A 23,783-nucleotide genomic window follows, 5' to 3' on the forward strand; every position below is an offset into this window, starting at 1 on the left:
GTCTCCCTTTTTTAGTATATATTTTAAAATTTACAGATGTAATTAGACAACCAAGCAGAGTCCTATTATACATAGTCAGTGACAGATATCAACAGATACCTCCATGTGTGTATCACTTATAGTTATCATCTTTGCATTTTTATCAATGTAAGTTTCCTCTAAACACATGTAGTATTATTTAAATCACTTTCCACTCAATGTTTGTGAATATACTTTACCCTTGAACAATGCAAGATTTAGGGGCACTGCTCCTAGATGCAATTGAAAATCCACATATAACTTCTGACTCCCCACCTCTGAACTTAACTACTAATAGCCCACTGTTGACCAGAAGCCTTACCAGTAACATGCATAGTCAGTTAACATGTACTATATGTGACAGACGTGTTACATACTATATTCTTACAGTCAAGGTTATTGAAGTCATGGAACATATTTATACTACTGTACTGTATTTATGGAAAAGAATCCACATAGAAGTGGACCCACATAGTTCCAATTGTGCTGTTCAAAGATCACGGAACTTTCAGGGCTCTCTGTATATCCCACATGTAATAGCCTCTTCATGGGGAGAGTTGACTCTTCTGTTTGTGTCTGTTCATTGCAAAAAGCCGTTCTTTATAATATCCAAGAAAAGTATAATTGTATGTTTAAATTAAGTGTTTGCTTTTGGGAGATAATATCCAATTTTGAATAACCATACAAACACATGCTGCCAAGTCTTTTCTCACCTGATTTGCCCTTCCTGGAAAACTCAGCTAGCCTTGAAGAACCTTGAATCTGGAACTCTCTCCTAAATGCCTCTCAATTCACCTTTCCTGCCTTGTTTCCTGCCTACCGACTGCCCCCTCGTCCCTTTTTCACTTATGCTTCAGTCCCTCTGGTCATTTTCTGCTACTGTGCAAGCACATCTTTATGCCTTAGCCGCAGGTTGCACCATTATCTGGAATTATTAGAATATGGTGGGTCCCTCCTCCAGTCAACAAACAAGTACTGCTTTGTAATTTGTAATCGTATCTTCTTTTAGCTTTTTTCTTATGTTCTTAACTAGACTGTAAACTACTTAGAAAAAAGAACCACATTTTTCTTTAAATCACCACCATACCTGTTATATCAGAGACCTTCAGTATGTGTGTGCTAAATAATGATAAATGGGTATTGTGACTAAAGTTCTATGAAATTTTCAAAAATAATTGTGTGGTAATGAGCTGTGCTTTTCTCTAACAGGGTTCAGAAATGTTCAGAAATCAATCACATGAATGCCCATAATTTGGCCTTGGTCTTTTCATCCTGTTTGTTTCAAACTAAGGGACAAACTAGTGAAGAAGTGAATGTAATCGAGGACTTAATTAATAATTACGTTGAGATATTTGAGGTAAATATTTTATATCCTGACCTTGTTAAAATAGTTTTGATATTACTGTTGGCAAATTTAAAAATACCTTTTAGGATGTTTATAATCTAGTCTTAATGAATATCTAAAAATAAAGGATAATTATATGATTTTTAATACATTAGATATATTAAAACTAGACTTTTAAGCTATAGCCATTCATTTAAATTTGGCTGCTTTAAAAGCCCTCTGGTATCTTTTGGACAGAATATTTCAATTTAGGATGTTTCTGTTTTGCTTTTGTTTGTTTTTTTTTTTTCTTTTTCAGTATGTGCATGCAGTAAGTGTGTCTACTCAGAGGTGTGAAATTATGAATTTCACAAATTTGGCAGTAAATACCAGGCTGATAAATTCTGTAATTGAATGCATTTTTGTGTTTTCTTTTAATTGTGTCTGAGTTAGAAATTAAAAAAAAAAATGAAATAATTATCATGTGGTTTTTACGAAGTTACCTGTTCTAATTATTTGACTTTCAATTTGCTATTTATGAAGTCAGTATATTCATGTTTCATCAGAAAACTGTCAGAATAAGGATGATTTCTTAGTTGAAAGAAGTAAAAATAGAGGAAGTAAGCCCAGGGTTTGAATGTAATGGATCTGAGTTAGAGGTCCAGTTCCATCACCTAATTACCACTGGCATCTTAATTATCACTGGCATGGCTGTCATTTAACCTTTGGGGCACTCTTAAATAGTGCCGTATAAGACTTCTTGTTTTCCAGGGTTATGGATATGTTAGTTGAAATCAAGTGGGTTAATGTAGTAGGTTATTATATGTAGACTTCTTACATTCTTAATGTAAGTGATCACAAGTTTCCTTAGCCAAGGGAAGGAAACTCTTTTAATAAAATAAAAACACACAGTTTGTATCTTAATTTATGTAGGAAAGGACACCAAAGTTGTTGGGTTCTCTTTGCTCTTTGATCTCTTTTTAATTTTCTTTCTGTATGTGTATGTGTCCACTGTTTTTGATCAACAGCAGCTTCTTCGCAATAATTCTGATGCTGAAAAATGAAAGAATTCGGGAAAAAATGTGTGGCTTTATGTGCTCTCTTTATTTTCTATTTTTGTACTGTTACATAAATAAAAAATCAAATGGTTATCTTCATAGTTTCGCTAATTCCAACTTGAAGTGGTGGAAATTTCATATGCACTTAATGAGCATTTCAGTTTGAGACATGAGTCTTGTCTCTCAACCTACATAAACTCTAGCAAATCATTCATCAGCCCCTTGCTTATTAAGTTGCTTAGTGATATAGCTTCCATTGCTGGAATCCACAGCTTGAAGTGATGTCATCATAAAATGCTCTGAACTTTATGAGGCTCTGTTATGTTGGCTTTATTTCTGCCCTAGCTGTGTGGGCCCGTGCTGATTAAGATGGCCATTCTCATTTATTTTTAAATTGTTGCTCTTTAAATTCCTGAAAGAGTTATGTGAGGATGAGTACCATAACTCCTTGTATTTTATTAGAATATCCCAAATTATATTTTAAACAGGTTAAAGAAGACCAAGTCAAACAAATGGACATAGAAAATAGCTTTATTACCAAGTGGAAAGACACTCAAGTGAGTAGTATTAGTTAGATCTCCAAAGAATTAAAAAAAAATAAAATAAAACCACAAAAAACCAAAACTTCTGTTGTAAGTAAAGATGTTTGTTGTATTTATTTTTAAGTTCCTATATGAAGCTAAGTAAAAGTAATGGGGGAAATAAAAAACCTAGATAAAATAGTTGCATAATTCTGCAGCATGTTGCTGCAAAATGCCAAAGTATGTTAAAATAAATTTTTCAAAATACAGAGGGAAAAATCGGTATTAATCTTATTAATGCCCTTTGTAAGATCAATTTTACTTACAAATGCGCTATTAAAAATGCCAGTGGATTTCAAAGGAAGCCTTTAAAGCCAAAAAGATACTAGAGTAAATGGAAAACTCAGCTCTATAATGATTTTTTCCATTATGATTTTGAAAATATAAATTATTTTTTCTATGCTTTTGCTCTGCATGCTCTCAGATGATTATATTAGTGGAATGTTTCTAATGTCATCTTTGTCACATATGCTGATCTATGTCTTAAATTGACTACTTTCTAAATCTTCTTTTGCTTGCTTCGGTTGCATTGTATTGGATTCGTGTGTTCAGGTTGCACAGCAGTTTTCCAACATACCTTGCCTTGTTTGATGAACCTTCGTTAGACTTTCTTAAAATTCATATTTAATCTTTCTCTAATCACTTTGAATTATATTGGATTCAGGATACCAGTGTAAATAAATAATATCCATAGGTCAAATATATTCTGTTTATAGATATACTCAGAATGAGGCAAATGCTTCCTTATTAGTCGACTCTAAATTTACCTTATTCTTGAAATATTAGAGAAGTCATGGAGCTACCATTCCATAGCAAGGAGGGAAGGAAAAGCTTCATTTCTAGTACCCAAGGTCCCTGAGTACTAGTACTGTGATAGAGTACTTACCTGAGAAAGCATCTCCTCCATTTTGACCCTAAGTATTAATGCAGCTTTTAGAGGAGTTAACCATAACACTAAAAAACCTGGTTCCTTATCAGTTCTCTTGAATTACTGCTTTTTAGGGAGTTTCAGTCATGAAATAAAGGGTTGTGTGAGTCCAAGGGATAATCTTTGGCAGCATAACCTATGTTGTTATTAGGTAAAGTATGAGTGTCCTTCTGTATTTTTCTTTTATATTCATATTACAATAATGAATCTTGGCTGCTTTTTAATTGAGTCCATAAGTAGAAGAAATGAATTGTCTACAAAACAGAGTAATTGGACCAGAAAAGTGGAAGACTTTGGAGAAACCTGTTTTTCTCTAATCCATTGAAAACTCTGCTATGGTGTTTTTTTCTGACAGTCTCCAGGTCTTATCCCTGTTTGAATTTCTTAGTTATTCTTGTTTTGGCTTCTCTCTATGAGTCCTTTGTGTTTGTGTTTTTAATTTTTAAAATGTGTCCTTCCTGGAGAGTTGTTTATGCAAACACAGTGAAAAGTAGAAATGTCAACTGTATCTTTTCTTCTCTTGAATTTTTGTGTAGCATTGAAAGTGAGGAAGAAAAATTGGAAATAAGCTTTTCTAAGTCTCTACTGCCAGTATAATTAAGAACTTCCTCAAAGTATATTTTTAATGTTTTCCTCACTAATTTTTTCATCAGGTTTTATTTTTAGGCAAATTTATCTTCAGGATGATTGTTTCTCCAATTCGATCATTTTTTTAAAATTGGGAGATACTATTTCTAAGTGGTTACATAACTTAAGGCAGTTTCTGAATAAAGCTACTCAAAATATTTTTCAGATTCATGTGGTTTTTCATTACCCTTTTCCACATTATACTGTCGATGTATATAGCGTTATCTTATGGTTTTTATTTTCTGGATTGTCTCTTCTTCACTTAATATGTCTGCTGGGATAGAATAGTGACCCAAATATTGGAACACTAAATGGTTGACTAACAATAATTAAAATAAAAACTTCTCTTTTCATCTACTTTATACTGTCACTTCACTTTTTTTTTCTTTGCTAAATATATTTTTTCTATTTTTAGTTTTAATATAGCTCTAACCTAATTTATCCTCAAATGCCAATATTTGGACGTATCTCTTTGAAAATTTAGCAACACCTTTTTTCCCTTTTTATTATTGGTATTGTGCCCACACTGTGGTTTAGAGCAAGTCACATGTGGATCATTTTCACTTCTCATTTTGTTTATCCTAGTAACACACATGGCAGTGGCTCTTACAACTTCTGTTGTTGACATCAGCAAATTCCTTCTCATTGTAGCCAGATTCATTATTTTACTAAGAATATAAGAGTGTTCAGGACATTACACTCTTAAGAGATGAAAAAAAAAAAAATGGCCATTTGTGTAGATTCCTTCTCAGCTGCATCTGGAAAATGGGTATTATCATGCTATCAATAGGCTCATTCCACTATTATGAAATATTTGGCTTTGTGTCTCAAGTGTCATACTTATATTTGCTGTTTTCACATTTGCCCCTTTCTAGGTCTCCCAGGCTGGAGATTTGTTAATTGAAGTGTATGTAGAAAGGAAGGAACCTGACTGCAGTATTATAATTCGGGTGAGTCCTAAAGATGTATGTAAAGAGTGCTTTTTGGAGTATTGATATGCATTAATTTGTATATCTTGAATTTTCCATTATTTCTCATATTTTACCTGTCCAGTTAAAAAAATGACTGATTGATAGGATTGACATTTTATTACAGTATCCTCCGGAAAATCCATGTTTTAGTCATTTAGAAAGAGAACATCTTAGGTGCTTTACGTTATGGTTAAGATTTTCTGTAGGTTCTAGGATAAAACCAGACCTCAAATACTTGTTCCTCCCCTTTGTAGTATCTTAGCATTAGGCAAGTTAACTTACTCTGAGTTGCAATCATCTCACCTATCAAATGAGGAAAATTATTTACATCATATCATTAATATGAGTCCTCAACAGGATACTGCTTATAAAACACATATATAGTGTTTTATATATAAACACTATAGTGTTTATATAATATATAGTAGGGGTGCCTGGGTGGCCCAGTGGATTAAGCCTCTGCCTTTGGCTCAGGTCATGATCTCAGGGTCCTGGGATTGAGCCTCGCATCGGGCTCTCTGCTCAGCAAGGAGCCTGCTTCCCTCTCTCTCTGCCTGCCTCTCTGCCTACTTGTGATCTCTCTCTCTCTGTCAAATAAATAAATAAAATCTTTAAAAAAAAAACACTTAGCAAATTGCTTGGCACATAAGTGTTTAATAAATAATCGATACTACTAGTCCTGTATTATTTTTATTATTTATTAATGGTCTTCCACTCTTATATTCTAGACTAACTTCTATCTTCCAATTGATTTGAATATTGGAGAACTTGTCTTTTTTGAGAATATGAATCTTTTTTTCCCTTTTTTTCTGAATTAAAAGTGTCCTCCTTGTTCTCCCCTTCTGTATTTCCTCAGCCTTCGGGAGGGTAACAGTGATAATTCAGATTTCTACTCAGTTAAGACTACATTCTCTGTGTGAGGAAGACATTCTGCCATCTAAAGTCCAGTGTTTAAATAGAGTCTTATATCTCTCTGGACTTTAGTTTTGTTAAATACATTGTAATATTCATTTATATTTTTTAATGATTCCATATTGTGTCTCTGTGGCACTGGTTAACTCACTTGCAACATGGAGTGAACTACTACAGTTATAAGTCCCTAAGAGCAGGAGCCTTGCCACTCATTGGCCACATCAAATTTCTTATGCTTAATGTGGTATGCTGGTAATAGGGGACACAAGGAAGTAGTACAGATAATCAGCACAAGTTCATTGCTAATGCTAGAAGAGGTATTCAAAGCACATGACTTAGCTCCACCTACACACTCTTTAGTAGCTCATTTTAATTTTATCTTACTGACAAGACCATAATACATATTACTAAAACCGAGCAAAATTCTTATTTAAGTATATGCATATAAAGGACTGTCAATTTCACTTTTTAACAACTCCAAATTCTCTTAATTTTTTTATTTTTATTTTTTTAATGATTTTATTTATTTATTTATTTGACAGAGAGAGTGAGAAAGGGAATACAAGCAGGGGGAGTTGGAGAACGAGAAGCAGGCTTCCTGCTGAGCAGGGAGCCCGACGTGGGGTTTGAACCCAGGACCCTGGGATCATGACCTGAGCCACAGGGAGATGCTTAACAACTAAGCCACCCAGGATCCCCTCCAAATTTTCTTTAAAAACATGACAAAAACCATGTCAAAATAATCATTAACATTTTTTTCATGCTTCAGACTTTAGAAAAGTCTTCAGTTATATTTATTTCAGCTGGTCATTACCTCTGCCCCCAGAGGCCGGTGAAGCAAGTAATGTCTCAAGCTCACATGAATACAAACTGGGAATTAAATAAGTGTTAAAGCCAGAACACATACTTTGACCATTATATTCCTAACCTGGTGATCATCATATTGATTTGTATAGTCCTTGGAGTAATAATTTCCAAAGCGTGCTTTGGGTAGTTCTTGTAGTTCCGGGGGTTCCCTGTACTTGGGAGTCTTCTGGGGTAAGGAACGGAATTCCGGTTTTCCATTCCTTGGTCAACCTCCTTCACAGTTTAATGTCTTAGTAATTTATTAATTTAAGAAAGGGTTATGCTTCTTTAAAAAATGTTACAGCCATTCAGGTGAGCAGCATTATTGAAATGACTCATCCAAAGTTTCTACTACTACAAGTTTTCCAATTTTCCCAGATAGTGAGGTTTTTATTCTTTGAAGATTATATTTCATTTGGCTTTTAAAAATAGAAACCAGTAGACTTCATGGTATCATTCATACATTCTGAATGTTACACATTCCACAAAGTCCAGAAGAGAGACTGTAGATGCTACCTGTAAGAAAGTGTGTTTTATGTTACTTATATAAATGCGAATGCTTTTGCTTATGATTGGTACTGGACAGGAGAAATGGTAATGAGCACATTCCTTTTTGAAGAAATTTTTAAATAGGGCCATACTTTCACTGAAGATGTGCAAACTAGGTTGCAGTTGCAATATCCCAATGTTTAAAACATCTTCTGTTTGTTTAGCATTAGAACTAAATTCATATTGAAGAAAGTCACTTGCTTTTGTCTAGTATACCTTTAAGAATGGTTTAAAAAAAAGAAAGAAAGAAAGAAAGAAACCAGTCAGAATTTCCTAAAGTCCCTGAAGAAGATGGTGTGGTTATGCCATGGCCTGAGGCTTTGGGACTCTAGTGGAACTGGCCCCAGGGCTGGCACGGCAGATTCTGCCCTCTGCCCTGAAATCCTGGCTCCAGCTTGCTCCTGTGTCTCACCATCTGTCATAGGCACAGCAGGGCACACCACAGCCCACTAAAACCCTGGAGCTTTTTGGCATGGTAGACAGCAGTCGATTGTGTATAATTCAGGGCCCAGACCGAATAAACCAAACTGCTGTGAACTCTTGATTACTGAACTGATGAGTAAAAGTTTTTAGTCCTGGAATACCATTAGATTCATTGTCTGGTGAATCCTTCCTTGAGTGATCTAATGGCTCACTAAGTAAGAAAAAAAAAAATTCTTCCTGATTATGTTTTTACTGTAATATCTTTTTGCACTCAGATTAAAATGTATTCTAGTTTATGGAGAAGAACTGAACAGGCTGTTTTTCTATGTGCTTAGAGAAGCTAGGTAAGCATACTAAGTGAGAAACTTAGAGCATCATAAGTTGGTAGATGGGGTGAGTACTGTTGGTGCTGTCATTAGGTGACTTCTGTGTGTGACATACATTCTTGAAGTAATTTTGCCTCTTTTATAGATCTCTCCTGTGATGGAAGCAGAGGAATTAACTAATGATATATTAGCAATAAAAAATATAATTCCTATGAAAGGTGATATCTGGGCCACATTTGAAGTCATTGAAAATGAAGAGCTAGGTAAGTGATTTTCATGCTAAGATTCTTAAATTCCTTATAGTGTGAAGAAGTGCTATTTTTGTGACAAGTCATTACAGACATGTTTTTTAAAGATTAACATCTCATTTTGAATTCCCTTCTACCTCCGTGCATGTGCTAATATGTTATTGCCACTTGAGAGTGTCCTCCTATGATTTTACTCATCTTGATAATTATTTTCTTGACTATAAAAATACAGTGCAAAACATTAGGCATCTGTGTTGCTGCTTTATGAAATAGGTCTTTGTTTATAAGGACAAGCAGTTTGATTTGTAACCATATTTGAAATGGCCACCCACCTCATTCCTGTTTATTAGTCTTTTAACAAAAACAGAGAATATTGATTTAAAAGATTAATATTTTAAAAAACAATTTGTTTTAAGCTGAGGGGAAGATTTATTTATTTATTTATGTGTTTGTTTGTTTATTTAATTTTTTTGGCTTTTTCCCTGTCCTCTCTCTGTCTTCAGTGGCGTGGATCAGATATTTTGTCATCTTTTATCTCAGAGATGGAAGGATGGAGAGAGCTTTTGGAACACCTTGACTACCCCAGTAGTCAAGTGCTGAATAAGCTTTACATTCTAATGACACTGTTTGGTTGTAAAGACCTCTAGGAGGAAAAAAAAAAAAAAAGAAAGATGCAGAATGTCTTTGTACCTTGACCATCTGTCTAGCTGATACCTACCAAGGTCTTGGGACCCTTTCAAGTATAGTTGTCAAACTGCCAAAAGTAAAATCTTGCCACCTGCAAGCTCAAGATAAAAATTAAAATTCAACGTCAAAATACCCCATCGTGTATCATTAGGAGTTTTGCAGTCAATGTCAGAATGAAGTGGATGTCAGATGCTTTGTCTTTCATTAGTTCATCTTGATGTGTTCATATCTTTTTACAGTGTGTGATTCTTTAAAAATCTAATTTGTATTAAAAAGTAAATTTTTAAATAGTCCTTGTCAAGAGTCCATGACTCCCATGCTTTGGTGTTGGTTCACATTGTGTCTCCTCATACTCAGTCACTCCCTTTACAGGAGATGGTATAGTGGATGATCACTGTGAATGCCCCACACCCTAACCCAGCTTCCAAGCCCACTTGATTTGGTTCATGCTTTGCTTGCCCTTTCTGTAGAGTTTATTGTTAATTATGATTCCCTTTCCTTTTGAAGGTCTTCACTCTGTTTTTGATACTGCATGGATTCTCCAACCTGGCTTTCTAATGGTTTTATTTCATTTGTCAGTTCTTTTTGGTCTATCCCTTTAGTGGTAGGTTTCTACTGACCTAATCTCCTTTGCCATCTTTTCTTATTTAACATGTTCTTTTATAGATAATCCCTTCTTTCTTTGCACTTGCCTAACCTTCATGAGCTGGTGTTTCCCCAATGTGTCTTTATTCTCCCCCATCTGGGCCAACAGTTGACCTCCTTTAAAACCCATACTAAGGGTTCCTTTGCACTTTGTCTTATCTTACAGTACCCATCACATGGATTTATATTTATCTCTTGGGAGCTCCTTGGAAGGAAGGGGGATCTTTCTTTTTTCTATCTCTGGTGTGTTGCATAGTGCCTTGAACATATTTGCCAGATGATTAAAATCTACTGAACAAGTGAAGCACAGTCTTTGCATTACTGTAGGTATATGGATGGTGCAGGCTTTTGCTTTTTTGTTGTTTCATTTTAGGGAAAGGGGGTAGGTCACTAGTTTCATCATATTTGTGAATAAAAGATAACTATTACTGCCTAAAGTATCTTTCTAAAATTACAAATAAAATCATATTGTTCCATCGTTTGAAACCCTTTCCTTATTTCCTTATTGCCTATCCTTCATTATTCAAATAACCTCAAATAACCTTTCCTCTATGATGATGTTTAGATGAACATAGTTCTTCTCACTGAGCTTTCTTCTGATTACTAGTTTATTATCTATAATACTGCACATTATCTAACTTATAGAATAGTAATGTGTATATATCTGGTTCTTCTAGATCCTATTTTTTTAGGACATTTACCATGTTTATTAGACCCTTACATCTGTCACTACCTCTAGAATAATGCATTGATGTGGAATATACCCCACAAATATCTTGTTAACTGAGGTGGAACAAAAATAGGTGCATTCTGAACTTGAGCGACTTGGACTGTTGCTCTTTGGATTAGACGTATCAAAATGCCAAAGGTACCTGGAGTGATTTCTGCTTAGGTTAGGAATCACTAGGAGATCTCACGGCCCAGTTTAGCTCTTAGACAGCTGATTGTTTACTATATGCTTCTGTTGCTGTTGTTTTTATGAGGAGATCCACAGCAGAATCATCAATCATGGATTTGGGAGTAGCTGTCCTCTCCCCACTACTCTTACTCTCTCAAGGATTGAATCAAAGCAGATCCCTGTGTCACATCATTGGAGCTCTGTGCCTTTGGGCATTGGCATTCCTGACTGAGAGGCGTGAGAAGAATGAATGAGGATAGATAGGAATTCTATATAGCTAGAAGAGAGATTTCAGTAAACATCGTTGCTGGATTTCTCTTGGAAAATGAAGGGTTGCTTACTCTGAAAAAAAGTATCAACTTGCATATGACAGTTAGTACATCACAAATATAACATTGGATTGGTTGTTTCTTTCTGTTTTTTGGTTCAATTAAAAAAAAGTTTTGATGAGAATGTAAAAAAAACTTAGGAGACCTCAAGTTGTTTGGATTCACAAATGTCTAAATATGTTATCAAAGGAACACCAAGAAAAAAGACATTTGATGGAGTTAAGAATTCAGATTTGGCATGGTTTTAATATTTGTCCACTCATTAAGTAGAATTCACTGGAAGAGAAAGTGAAGATCATTTTTACTGCTTCTAAGGGAGCGATGCTGGGAGAGCAGCAGAGGCGCCTGTGATTGTGCGGGCTTACTGAAGCAGATGGGAACCTGTGTGCTCCGCCTGACCTTCTGAAATGTTAAAAGCTTTATTTCTAGTAACTTGCAGGGAAGAGAAAGTGAAATATAAAAAGAAGATAAAAGTGAAGGCGTTGGTAGTCACAAGATTGTAGCTGATAGGAGGAATGTCAGCAGGTAATTGCTGCTTTTTCAAATGTAAATATAAATTCCCCCAAGTAACAAAGTAACCAAAAATAAATAGATAGCTAGATAGGTAAATAGGTAAGGAAGTGAATCAGAAGTGCTGAATTTTATTTTAGGTGTCAGTAAATTTTAAAGCAATAGTTTTCTACCCTAACTTATCCAGTGCCCCTTTTTTATAATAATTATTTTGTAATGTTCCTTTTACTCTTCTGAGATAATTTATTATGCTTACTTATTTTTTTTAAGATTTTATTTATTTTTTTGACAGGGGAATCACATGGAGCGAGGCAATAGATGCAGGGGGAGTGGGAGAGGGAGACGCAGGCTACCTGCTGAGGAGGGAGCCGAATGGGGGTCCCCATCCTAAGATGTTGGGATCATGACCTGAGCTGAAGGCAGAGGCTTAAGCTTAATGACTGAGCCACCCAGGTGCCCCTATTATACTTACTTTTACACAAATTAATATATTTCCCTAATTATATAAAAATGACAGGAAAATATGTATTGTATAATTGCTCAGACACTCCTAGATGGCTGAGGATAATGAACATAGATTCTTAAACCTATAAATGGAATTAGGGATGCGACAACTACAATGCAGACCAAAGCATGTCCATTTGTGACTCTTGTATCATCGGCATCATTACTGTTATTGGTGAAATACTATCTTAGTCCATTTGGGCTGTTCTAACCATTCTGTAGACTGGGAGCTTATAAACAGTAGAAATTATTTTTCACAGTTCTGGAGACTGGGAAGTTTCACAAGATCAAGGTGCCAGCAGATTCAGTGTCTAGTGAGAGCCTGCTTCTAGCTTCATAGAAGGCTGTCTTTTCCCTGTGTTCTTGCATGGTGGAAGGGAGCTCTTTGGGGTCTCATTTATTTTAAAAGGGCACTAACCCCATTGATGAGGGCTCTATGCCCATGAACTCCAAAATGCCCTACCTTCCAATACTGTCACATCGGAGATTAGGTTCTGACAAAGAGTCATCTTGTTTTGCTTTTATGGTAGTCAGATTGATGGAAAAATGTCATATTAGGGGCGCCTGGGTGGCTCAGTGGGTTAATGCCTCTGCCTTTGGCTCAGGTCATGGTCCCAGGGTCCTGGGGTCGAGCCCTGCGTCAGGCTCTCTGCTCGGCCAGGAGCCTGCTTCCTCCTCTCTCTGCCTGCCTCTCTGCTTACTTGTAATCTCTCTCTGTCAGATAAATAAATGAAATCTTAAAAAAAAAAAAGTCATATTAAAACCATATAAATATTTTCAGAATTTATATGTAAAGTTGCTGGATTCTAGGCTCAATTTATGGATTGGTTTTCCCTCTAAATGAATGTCTGATGAGACATTTGAAATTTGTACTGGATAAAGAAAAGTCATTCTTTGTCTCATTCTTTGAAAGATGCAAGCATACTTAACCCCTGCTGCCAATCACTAAGACAAGCTGAAACCCACTCTAGGAGAAGGTATTGCCTTCATCTAGAGCTAACCTTCTCAGGTATGCTCTTATTATAATGCTTCATCTTAAAACTGAAGCTGTCCTCTGCAGATGTAGTCCCATATCTTCAGTGCCTTCACCTGCTGAAAAAGTAAATAAACAAATAAATAACCACCCCAGGGGCCTAGTTTAAGTAGGCTTCTGGACTGAGAAGTTCAAGTTTGTGAAGCAGTTCTGTTCTCAGAAGCAGCATCACTACAAAGTGTTTTCTTATTTCGTCCTCGTAGTTACTGTGATGCAGAAGATCTGTTCGTTTTTGATCAGGATTCTTTCCAGCCCATCTCCTGATAATACGGAAAGTGCTTTCACCCTCTGAGTGTGGACAGGACAGAGTAAAACTTGCATAGCTCTTAGGTTTTAACTACTGAGGGAATCAGAAATCCTGTGTCATTTCTGCCAGAAATTTAAGGACAGCACCTGTTATTTGGAGTGGAAAATGGATAGTTCTTTATTTAACAAGGGAGGCCAGGTTATTCTCTGAACCCGATTTTCAGATACTGATAATGTGATTTACCTCACTAAATAACCTTTTGTTCTCAAGTAACCTTTTCTTCTCCATAACCTTTTCTTCTCAAGTAACTACACTGAATTTTCAGCAATATTTAAGCTATAGATAGTATGCAACTGAGTTATTTATTTCTAGTAATGCCCTAATGCCAGATGATGTGCATCCCATATAATCTATCATGACAGATGGTTGCAAATCGAACTATAAATACAATTTATTTATTTGTAGGAATTTATATTCCAGCAGTGTTTAATGTCTCTCTTGTTCCCACCTTCTCTCTCTTCAGGTGGATTTTAATGCCATTTTATAAAGGTAGCATTTGAGAGACTAATAAATACTTATCTTTTCATCTCATGCTTCAGCTCTTGCTTTTATGTAGGAATTTGGATCTTCAGGATTTTCATGCTCCTGAAGTATTTCATACTGTGATACTGATGAGAAAAACATACTTGACAAATTTTTGGCAAATTTGTATTTACTTCTGTATCTATAGTGTCAGTTATACTGTGATTTCAGTATAACTAAGACCACTTTAGAGCTGTAGTATCTACTTGTTGTAGTGACCCTCTTTAATACAAATGTTCTAATACTCAGAAGTTTCATTACCAATTTAATCTTGTAAGAAAGAAAAAGGAGCTTTTATTTCACTCCAAATACTGTTTTCCAGTTAGGAATAGAATTCTCATTTCTAAGCCAGCTGTGGGTTCATCAGTTTCTCTGAGTGCAGGATGTTGAAACTTTCTTGGTCTTATTTCCTAACCATCTTGTCACCAAGGATAGGCAAGATACTTTGTTCGGTCCTCAAAAAAAAATCTTAGCAAGTTAATGCTTTTTTCCCCAGATTACATGTGAGAAGATCATTATGTGGGACTTTACAGTTTCCCAAAATAAAACTGAAGTGTGGCTTTTAAAAATATTGGGCTTAGAAGTAAGGTAGATTTGAGGTTCAAATCTTTGTTCTTCCCTTGAACCAGCTAGGGTTTGACTTTAGGCAAGTTGACTCTGATCTTTGGGTTTCTTTACATGTAAAATATGAAAATAAAATACCTAATAAAGCGTGCTGAGTAGATTAAAAGTGATTATATATAATATCTGATTCATAGTTATTCCAGAAATGGCAAGTGTTAATTGTATCAGTGGTATTCCAGAAATTGCAAGAAGTAGAACCAAGGATTAGGTGAATGCCAAGTGTAAAGAGAGTGCTCATTCTATTACTAGTTATTTTTTGTTTTTTTGTTTTTTTTTTTAATACAGTTAATCTAATTATAGCCTCCATTAATAGAAGACAATCATTTATGGAGTAATCAAAAATCAAATTTATAACTTGGGCAGTTTGTGGGAAATTATTATTTTTGTCAAACCTTTCAGAAAATTATTGGAATTAGCCATGCCTGGGTGGTTCAGTTGGTTAAACATTTGTCTTCAGTTCAGATTATGATAGGGTCCTGGGATCTAACCCCAGTCTGGCTTCTTACATCTCTCTTTTCCTCTGCTCCTACCCCCAGCTCATGCTCGCTTGCTCTCTCTTACTCAAATAAAATCTTTAAAAAAAAAAATTACTTGAAGAAAAATGGAATTGATAAAGCACAGAAGATTTTGTCTGATTTTACAAAGAATTTTGTTTGCTGATTCATTTACAGATATTTTCTATTAATTATAGGCCACCAGAGAAATTCACGAGATACTTAAGTATTTATTGAATGTCTGTTATGTACTTATCAGTCTGCTGTGTACAAAGGATATATTTGTAAATAAAAGGCAGATTCGCCTTTAAGATGTATGGCTTAGTTGCTCATTTTTGTTGTTTTGTGTGTGTGTGGTTTTGGTAATTGCTATCATCATACTTAGTAGGCTTGCTCCAATAAGCATAGAATTCAGGCTGCATTTTCTCATACTGAGCAGTAAGCACAAATCTATTTCTTTAAACTGGAAACAGAAAAAATTGTTTTTCTGTGGACCTAAGATTATTGATAAGTTCTGGAATGCTGTGGTCATAGCACGGGAGATCAGGATTAAGGAGGATGTGATATATTTGGTCATTTTACTTTTGATTTTATCACCAATTAAAATATCATGGTTCCTATATGAGTATGATGCTTTTGACATGCTCTTTCTTGTTTGTCATTAGCATTCTTACTTCAGCTGAAAATGAACAGCCAGAATGCTGTGCTCTTTGTATTTAGGAAGGGATGAAAGAGTTGGATTGACTTACACATGGCTATGATTCTGAGAAGGCCGCATCAGCATCTTTGTGTTAAAGCTGATGTTCTTGCTATTTCAGTCATGCCATTCTCAGGGTACTGTGAAAAGGTTTGGATTTCCTTTTTTTTCCAAGCATATGTTTCTGCTGTAACATTTTATTAAATGATTGCCCTATTTTGATCAGGAAAAAACCTTCTATGAAGCTTTGATTGTAATTGTAAAAACCAGGTGTTTTTCACTCTATGCTGAAAGTTTGTGATATATTTAAAAATAAGATTGCTTAGAACAAAACATACGGACAAGTATTTATCAAGGAGAAATCTGTAAGATGTCATTAACTTTTTGATTTTAGACTATCGTATCAATAGTTACTATATGATATTGCCACATAATATTTCTGATTGATATTTTCACTAGTGGGTATAAATGACTTAGTATTTTATGATTCTTTTCATCTATTCTCTGTTGAAGGCATATTTTATAAATTCATATGAATTGACTGTGATGGTTTCAACTCTAAATTGTTCATTGGTATTGATCAGAAATTATAGCATGCTAATCATGTTGGGATAAACAAAGGTTATTACTTACTACTGAACAAAATTAACTTTGCTAGTCCTTTTACAATTAATTACTTGCATATGCAAATAGCTTTCCATAAGCAAACCAGAATGTTACCTGAATTAAAAAGAAGATGGAATAAAAAACTGGTTTCTTTTACAAAAGGGTAGCATTATTTCTGAGATTTTATCTAAAGGATAGTACCTCTGAATTTTTTTTTTCAAAAGCTGAGTAACAGATGTCCCTGTACAGATTCATTTATACAATAAATTAAATTTCATCATATGCTTAATGGTGTTCTATGTGTTAAGGTCTCTTATCTGTAGTCCTAGCATTGTTATTGTATAACATAAGATGTGGTTATATTTTTTGTTGCGTACAGATCTATTTTAAAGGATTTTTGAAAATTTATAAAAACTGATTTTTTTTTCCAATTTGATCTGGTTTTATTTTTTGCAGAACGTCCTCTTCACTACACAGAAAATGTGTTAGAACAGGTACTTCGGTGGAGTTCATTATCTGAACCTGGCTCTGCTTATCTCGTGGTGAAGAGATTCTTAACCATTGATACAATTAAACACTATAATGGTAGGTGTTGTGATTTCACATTGCAACTACAATTGCAACTTCAAGTGGCTAAAAGATACTGATCATGGCATAAGTATTATGTAATAATGTAAAAAAAAAAAAAATTGGGAAACTAAATACAGAATCCACTTGATGCAGTATTGGAGGATTGGAAAGAGAATATATAGACAGGAGTCCCAAGTGCCAGATTCAGACTTTCCTGGAAAGTAGCAGTCTGCTAATAGCTGGCTAATTTGACAGTCCCAAGTTAAGGTTTTTATAATGAATGTTTTCTATTTTTAAAAGGACTTTTGCAGTACTTAATGTGTTTTTCTAAGTTTTAAATAGATGGTGATTCTTCTTCCTGAATTGTGTTTCCATTTGAAAGTTCTCTAGGCATTCAAGAAGTGCAAGTTATACAAGCCCTGAGACTGAGTGGTTGTTGTTAATTCCCACTTATTCTGGGGTGATTTGTGGGAAAAAAAAAAAGAAGAAAGTACAAAATGTTACGCTTCCAATAAGTATACTTGCCATCCAGTTAGGAGAAGACATGTACACATGTAAGGTTATATAAGTTAGCTAGGACAAGGGAAACATGCCAGCCAGTCTCTGAACCCTTGTGAACTATCAGAGAACTTTTTTTCAAACTGATTCTTCTGTTGTCATTAACTGACAAATTAGAGAAAAGATCTTCTGCTGGCGCTCTACATAAACCAACTCCGAAAGCAAAGAATTTAAGTTTTATAAGATAAAATTTACTACAGCTTTTGCAATTGATATTAATAATGACTGTTACTGTGACTATTTATCACATATCATTAACTGAGCTCTGTACCTAACAAAGCTCATTTCAAGTTTTTTAAAATTTCCAAATGGGGAAAGAGAAGTACACAGAAATGAAGTAATTTGCCCTAGATCATACAGTTACTAAATATTGGATTTGAGAACAGATTGGTCTGTCTTCTAATTTTATATATATGTACAGCTCTTAAATGCTATAAACCTGCTTAGAAGGATTTCAGGCTCTCCAGCTAATAGCCATAGATCAGTAAGCTCTTAACTGGACCACAGCTAATCTGATACATTCCTGATTTCATGGTAATGACCTAGCACTAGGATAGCAAGCTCTGTTGTGACTCTTAGTAGGATGCTAGTCCTCTGGGAGCGCTCCACCCACTGACCTCATCTAATCCCAGATCCCTTCCTAAAGACCCCACCAGGAGGTAGGGTTTCAGCATATGAATTCTGGGGAACACACACATTCAGTCTGTCACCTGTCCTTTATATCTCAGATGTCTGTCCTGTATCTCGTATATGTACCTGAGAGCATTCTGACAGAAGGCTAGCAGCGTAACAACTTCTGTGTCATTTTCATCTTTACATCTAAACAGGTATTTTCTTCTTGCTGGAGAAATTTAGCCTTTTAGAAACCATTATCTTATTTTAAATTCTTTTATTATAACTGTATATGTTCTTGACCACATACCCACATCTCTTTGGGATTGCAACAGAAATTTTCTCTACTCCTACAGATGTGACATGATGTAGAGCAGTAGCTCTCAGGTGGGTTCTCTTTTTGTTCCCCTGGGGACATTTGGCAATGTCTGTAGACATTTCTGAATCACAACTAAATGTTTCTGGTGTTTAGTGAGTAGGGACCAGAGATGCTGTTAACCATCCTATAAAACACAAGACAGATTTTCACAAAGAATTATTTGGCTCCAAATGTCAGGGGTGCCAATGTTGAGAATTTCCCAGTCAGATAATCTGTGAAATCTGTTCTAGCTCCTAAATTCTCTTATTTCATGTTGACACTGAGATGAAGAAATAGTATCGAGCTTATGAACCAAGACCTGTCCACATTATGGAATATATATAATAGGTTCTCCTGGTTTCTTTTCTTTTAGAAAATCATCTTTTCAGGTACATTTTAATTTTTCTGGTGAGAATTTTTCTTTTCCTTTTCCAAGTATTCTTCTGAAATGTGTCTAATTTACCATGTTACAAAGTACTTGAAACCCATACCTAGACATAGTACCTTAGCTCTTGTTTGAATGCTAGTGGATTGGCCAGATGAATGAAAACAGACAAGAATAAGATCTTAAAAAGGCTGTGATATAGAAGAAAGTTTCGTGCAGGTAGGGGCGGGGGATAACCAATGCAAGAATACTATTAAGTGCCCTTGGTCTTTAGTGAAAAAAACAAGAGCATACACATTGAGCTGGTTGAGAGCAGTCACATCTGAGTAGAATCCTTAAGGTTGCTTAAGGACCCAGAGAAATGGTAGAGTGGGGAGCTGTGCTGGTTCTGTCTGTAACTGGGTCAGAAGATCAGGTGTCAGCATGATGCCCACATATTCCTCCGTGTCCTCTTCATGGGGTTGGGAGTGTGTCCTTCTGGTGTGAAAGTATCAGGCTTTTGTAAGGTGTTGACAAAATATCTGTATAAAAACTGAAGATACCAAACAGTGGAAAGCAGGTTCAAATGATAGGATCAGGGATTTGAAGGAAATATTCTCTAAGGTAAAATGTCAGCAAACTTTCGTGTTGCTCTCCTATCTCCTTCGTTCCTCTGGGGTGGGAGCCATAAAACACATGCTTGTGTGCTGCCCTGTCCCTTCCTCTGGTTTCCAAATGAGTATCCAAATTGTAATTATAGTTTCTGTAGTTCTTTCTACCAGGAAATTATTTATCTTTGCATGGAAAAAAAAAAAAAAAAAGGTGTTAGAGTAACACCAAAAGCAAATAGATTATTGGACCATTTCATGTTAGTAGTTAATGTCTTTTTGGTCAAAGATAGAAGTGCCGATGCAGTAAATATTTTTAGAACTTTATTTTTTATCTTCTAGGCAATAAAATTTTTATAAATGTTTTTTAATTAGAGCTTGATTTATATTTAGAGTGTCAAAGCAAAATAATCTCTTTCATTATGGTTTGCTCTGCATCTGTGTGAATTTAAGATTATTATTTTAAAGCAACTCCGGCCGGTTGTTTATTTTTTTAAATCAATTTCTTAGGTCATGATTTGTTTTCCCTGTAATTGTATCTTGCAGTAACCTGGAGTTTATAAATACGTCTTTTGGGGTATATTTGGTGATAGATTTTAGGTTGGTTAGATATTCCGTCTACTTTGTCTCTGTCTTGGCAAATGTCTCCTAAATCAATCACAGTGACCACCTACTCCAGAGTCATTGCTCCGTTCATTACATCCACTGCTCCTTAAAATTGGGATCTAAAAGGAAAGGAATGAAAGTAAATCAGATGTGATTTTTCTGTCCGTTTGTTAGTAGAAAAACTGAAATCAGCTCAGAAATACATTGCTCTTCATGACAGAAAAGGAATAATGTGAAGAGTTTTTCTTTCTTAACATTTTCTTACTTTAACCTGGGGAGCAAGTGGAAATTAGCAGAATTTGAAACAAGGGTAGTTGGTTGCAACCACACTTTTTTCTAGTAACAAATAGCTAATGTTTTAACATTTTGTTAAGATAAAAAATAGTACTATCTGTGTTTTTCCATACTTAATGTCTAGTTGCCACAGATGTTACTATCTGCCTACCTGACCCTATCTCTATTCCTGTGTGTATGTGTATGTGTTTGTATATATACATGACTTGCACTTCATTAATTGAATTTTTCTGATTTATATGGGAAATAGTTTTTTTACATTACATTTTCAACACCTCCTTGCTAAGTCAAAAATTTTATCAAATAAGTTTAAAGGCTTAGGGTAGTGTAGGGGTTTTCATTCCCTTAATTTTCTCATTTTATCTGAACAATTTAAAATGTTGGCATCACAAATAGGAGTGGATTTTAAAATCATCCAACACTTAATTTCTGCTCATTCATTTAAGGTAATGAAGTAGCATACTTTACTTTTATAAAAGTATATGAGAGTAAATAAATTTTCTGTTGCCTCTACTTAGAAATCAATTTTGTGTTCTTCAAAAGCAGCATTTTATTTCTTAGAAACATTTTATGCCATTGCCATTATTGTAATGAGGAGTTAACTGACTTGAAAAGGAAGATAATAGTCCTCAAATTTCCTTTCTACCCTATGGATTATGATTGAGACTTTACAATAGGGAGAATAAAACTTCATTTAATTTGCCATTTAGACTTTGTCATAACTAATCTCACTAGACTGTCTTTTGTTATCATTATCTCTTGTACTGAGTTAAGCTTCAGCATCTCTATCATAGGTAAACCATAAATGAATACTTTCTGTAAGGCTCCAGAATAAATAATTTTATTGCTTTGCTAAGACTTGCTAAAGTCTTATTTTAAGCATTAAAGATCTTTAAAATTACCCAGATAGAATGTGAGACATAGAATCAAGTTTTAATGATCTCAATGGGGAAGAAATACTTTTAAGATATAAGATGTAACTCAAATGCAGATCCCTATGGGTTTCTAAATTTAGATTGCTGCATATGACAGATGCTTTGGAATTAAATTTGCATTAGAATAGAATAGTTCAAAATGCAACTGCTTCTGGCAAATACAGACCTGGAAAGCTACACCATTCACTATGAACTGACTTAGGAAAATAAAAGAAAATTCCAGCGAAAATAGTACAAGTCCATAAATCATAGTCTAGCTGAAATGATTCGCTTTCCATTCCCCATCAAATCTTTTTAAGTCCAAATGTGTATAAACGTTGATGGTAAGCCTTGTCCATGTCAAATGGAAGTATCCTCTTGGAAATTGATGATTCTTTGATATTCACTATGAAGCATGAATGTTCTGACTTCTTTTAATATTGTAATTCTGTAGTGAGAAAACCAACTGGTAAGTTTCTATTAGGAATCTACCAGGCATCTACTGTGGAAAATTTGAAGGATTGTTAAGCATTATCTTTCCGTACAAGGGACAGAAAATCTAAATGTATGAAGTCTATTTAAATTCTATTTAAATTCTAAGGCTAGGGCGCCTATGTGGCTCAGTTGGTTAAACTGCTGCCTTTGGCTCAGGTCATGCTCAGGGTCCTGGGATCGAGTCCCACATCGGGCTCTCTGCTCAGCAATGAGCCTACTCCCCCTCCGTCTGCCTCTCTGTCTACTTGTGATCTCTGTCTGTCAAATAAACAAATAAATCTTTAATAAATAAATAGATTAATTAATTAATTCTAAGGCTACAAACACAGCATGCGGTACATGACTGCTAAGGGCCAAGAAGGGTATGGAGAGCTTTCAGGCACAGACAAATGGTTCATTTAGTTGACTATTGATATCTCTTCCAACACCGATGTCTCCCATTTAACAAAATATCATTTCTTGTTTAGTTTTTCATATATGAGTTATCCTCTATAACAGGACAATGTCTTATTCTTTCACTCACTCAAAGTACACATTGAGTAAACTTTTTAAACTATAAATGAACAAAACACTTTGTTATGGCCAAGTACTGACTGAATTGCCCAGCAGGGCCATCTCAGCTTTTATCTGGATGGTTAGCGAAAGCTTTCCAGAGGAAATTAGCATCATGGTATTATTGAGAAAGCAGGACATAGTCCTCTGTTTCCTGGGTTTGAATGCTTTGTGAGAGATTAGGATAGGGAGTATAGAAGGGGTTGCTGGTGGTATGACATAGGGGTGCGGTCACTGAATTCTGTTGTGGATGTCTTAAGTTTTAGTTGTCAGGTGCCCAAGGGTATATTGTCTAGAAGGGATCTAAATACCCATCACTACAGACCATATTATTTGGAACATGGTTTTAGTCTTTGGAGACTATAACATCGTGCAGTTGTAGTGTGAAAGTAAAATCATTAGAGTACTGAGCCTGGAATTACCAGCATTAAGGCACGGGTGTATCAAAAGAGGCCCTTTGTGTGAAGGAACCTTCAGAAATGTAGCCAGAAAAGGACAGAGCAATGTCATGGAATCATCAAAGGAGTAAGTTTTAGGAAAAATTGTGTTTAACAGGTAAAACAGTACACAAAGCCAGGAAAGATACTGGAAAATGTCCTGTTACTGTGGTAATGATGGAGATGGTGGTGGTGATCATGATAATAATGGCCATTACTTGGAAGTATCTCATTATGGAAAATAGAATTCTATGGTACATGTTAAGAGACTTGAATTGTAATTATAGGGCATTTGCTTCCTAACCTTGTCACAAAACTTTGTGAGCCACAGTGTTCTCATTTACAAAATGAAATCGTATTACCTGTACTTCCTACTTTAGAAAGTTGTATGGGGGATGTCTAGCAAGCTCAGTCAATAGAGCATGCAGCTCTTGATCTCAAGGTTATAAGTTCAAGCCTGACACTGGGTGTAGAAATTACTTTAAAAAAAAAAAAAAGAAGAAAGAAAACAAAAACCTCAGAAAATTTACATGAGAATCAAATGCAATAAGATATTTGAACACTTTGGTAAGCCTAAAGTGTTACCTATGTGTTTATTAAGAACATGCTAAAAACAACATCGTGATTTAATATAAAAGAATACATCATTTACTATGCTAATTTTTTAAAAGTTTATTATAATTCAGTGTAACAGTAAAAGCAGAATAGAAAAGTAGTTTTTACTTTCTGTAACTTGCACTGTCAGTTA

General features: G+C 35.1%; 1 protein-coding gene across 16 annotated transcripts in view; it reads left to right on the forward strand.

Annotated features, from left to right (window-relative positions):
• The window catches only part of ARAP2 (ArfGAP with RhoGAP domain, ankyrin repeat and PH domain 2), a 188,265-nt gene that overhangs the window by 125,988 nt on the left and 38,494 nt on the right, over positions 1-23,783 (forward strand). For 9 of the 16 annotated variants that reach the window (XR_014311240.1, XM_082728936.1, XM_082728942.1 and 6 more), the window contains 4 exons: positions 1,228-1,375; positions 5,412-5,486; positions 8,709-8,826; positions 17,124-17,252. Coding sequence is in view for 14 of the 16 variants with exons in the window: in XM_082728936.1 (XP_082585062.1) it covers positions 1,228-1,375; positions 5,412-5,486; positions 8,709-8,826; positions 17,124-17,252 (470 nt within the window). In the remaining 2 variants the exon portion in view is untranslated. Of the gene's footprint in view, positions 1-1,227; positions 1,376-2,888; positions 2,958-5,411; positions 5,487-8,708; positions 8,827-17,123; positions 17,253-23,783 lie in introns of all 16 variants that reach the window. The other 7 variants (XR_014311239.1, XM_082728941.1, XM_082728931.1 and 4 more) reach the window with 1 other exon arrangement.

This window comes from Mustela nivalis (assembly GCF_964662115.1).
Source record: "Mustela nivalis genome assembly, chromosome: 4".
Lineage (NCBI taxonomy): Eukaryota > Metazoa > Chordata > Mammalia > Carnivora > Mustelidae > Mustela > Mustela nivalis.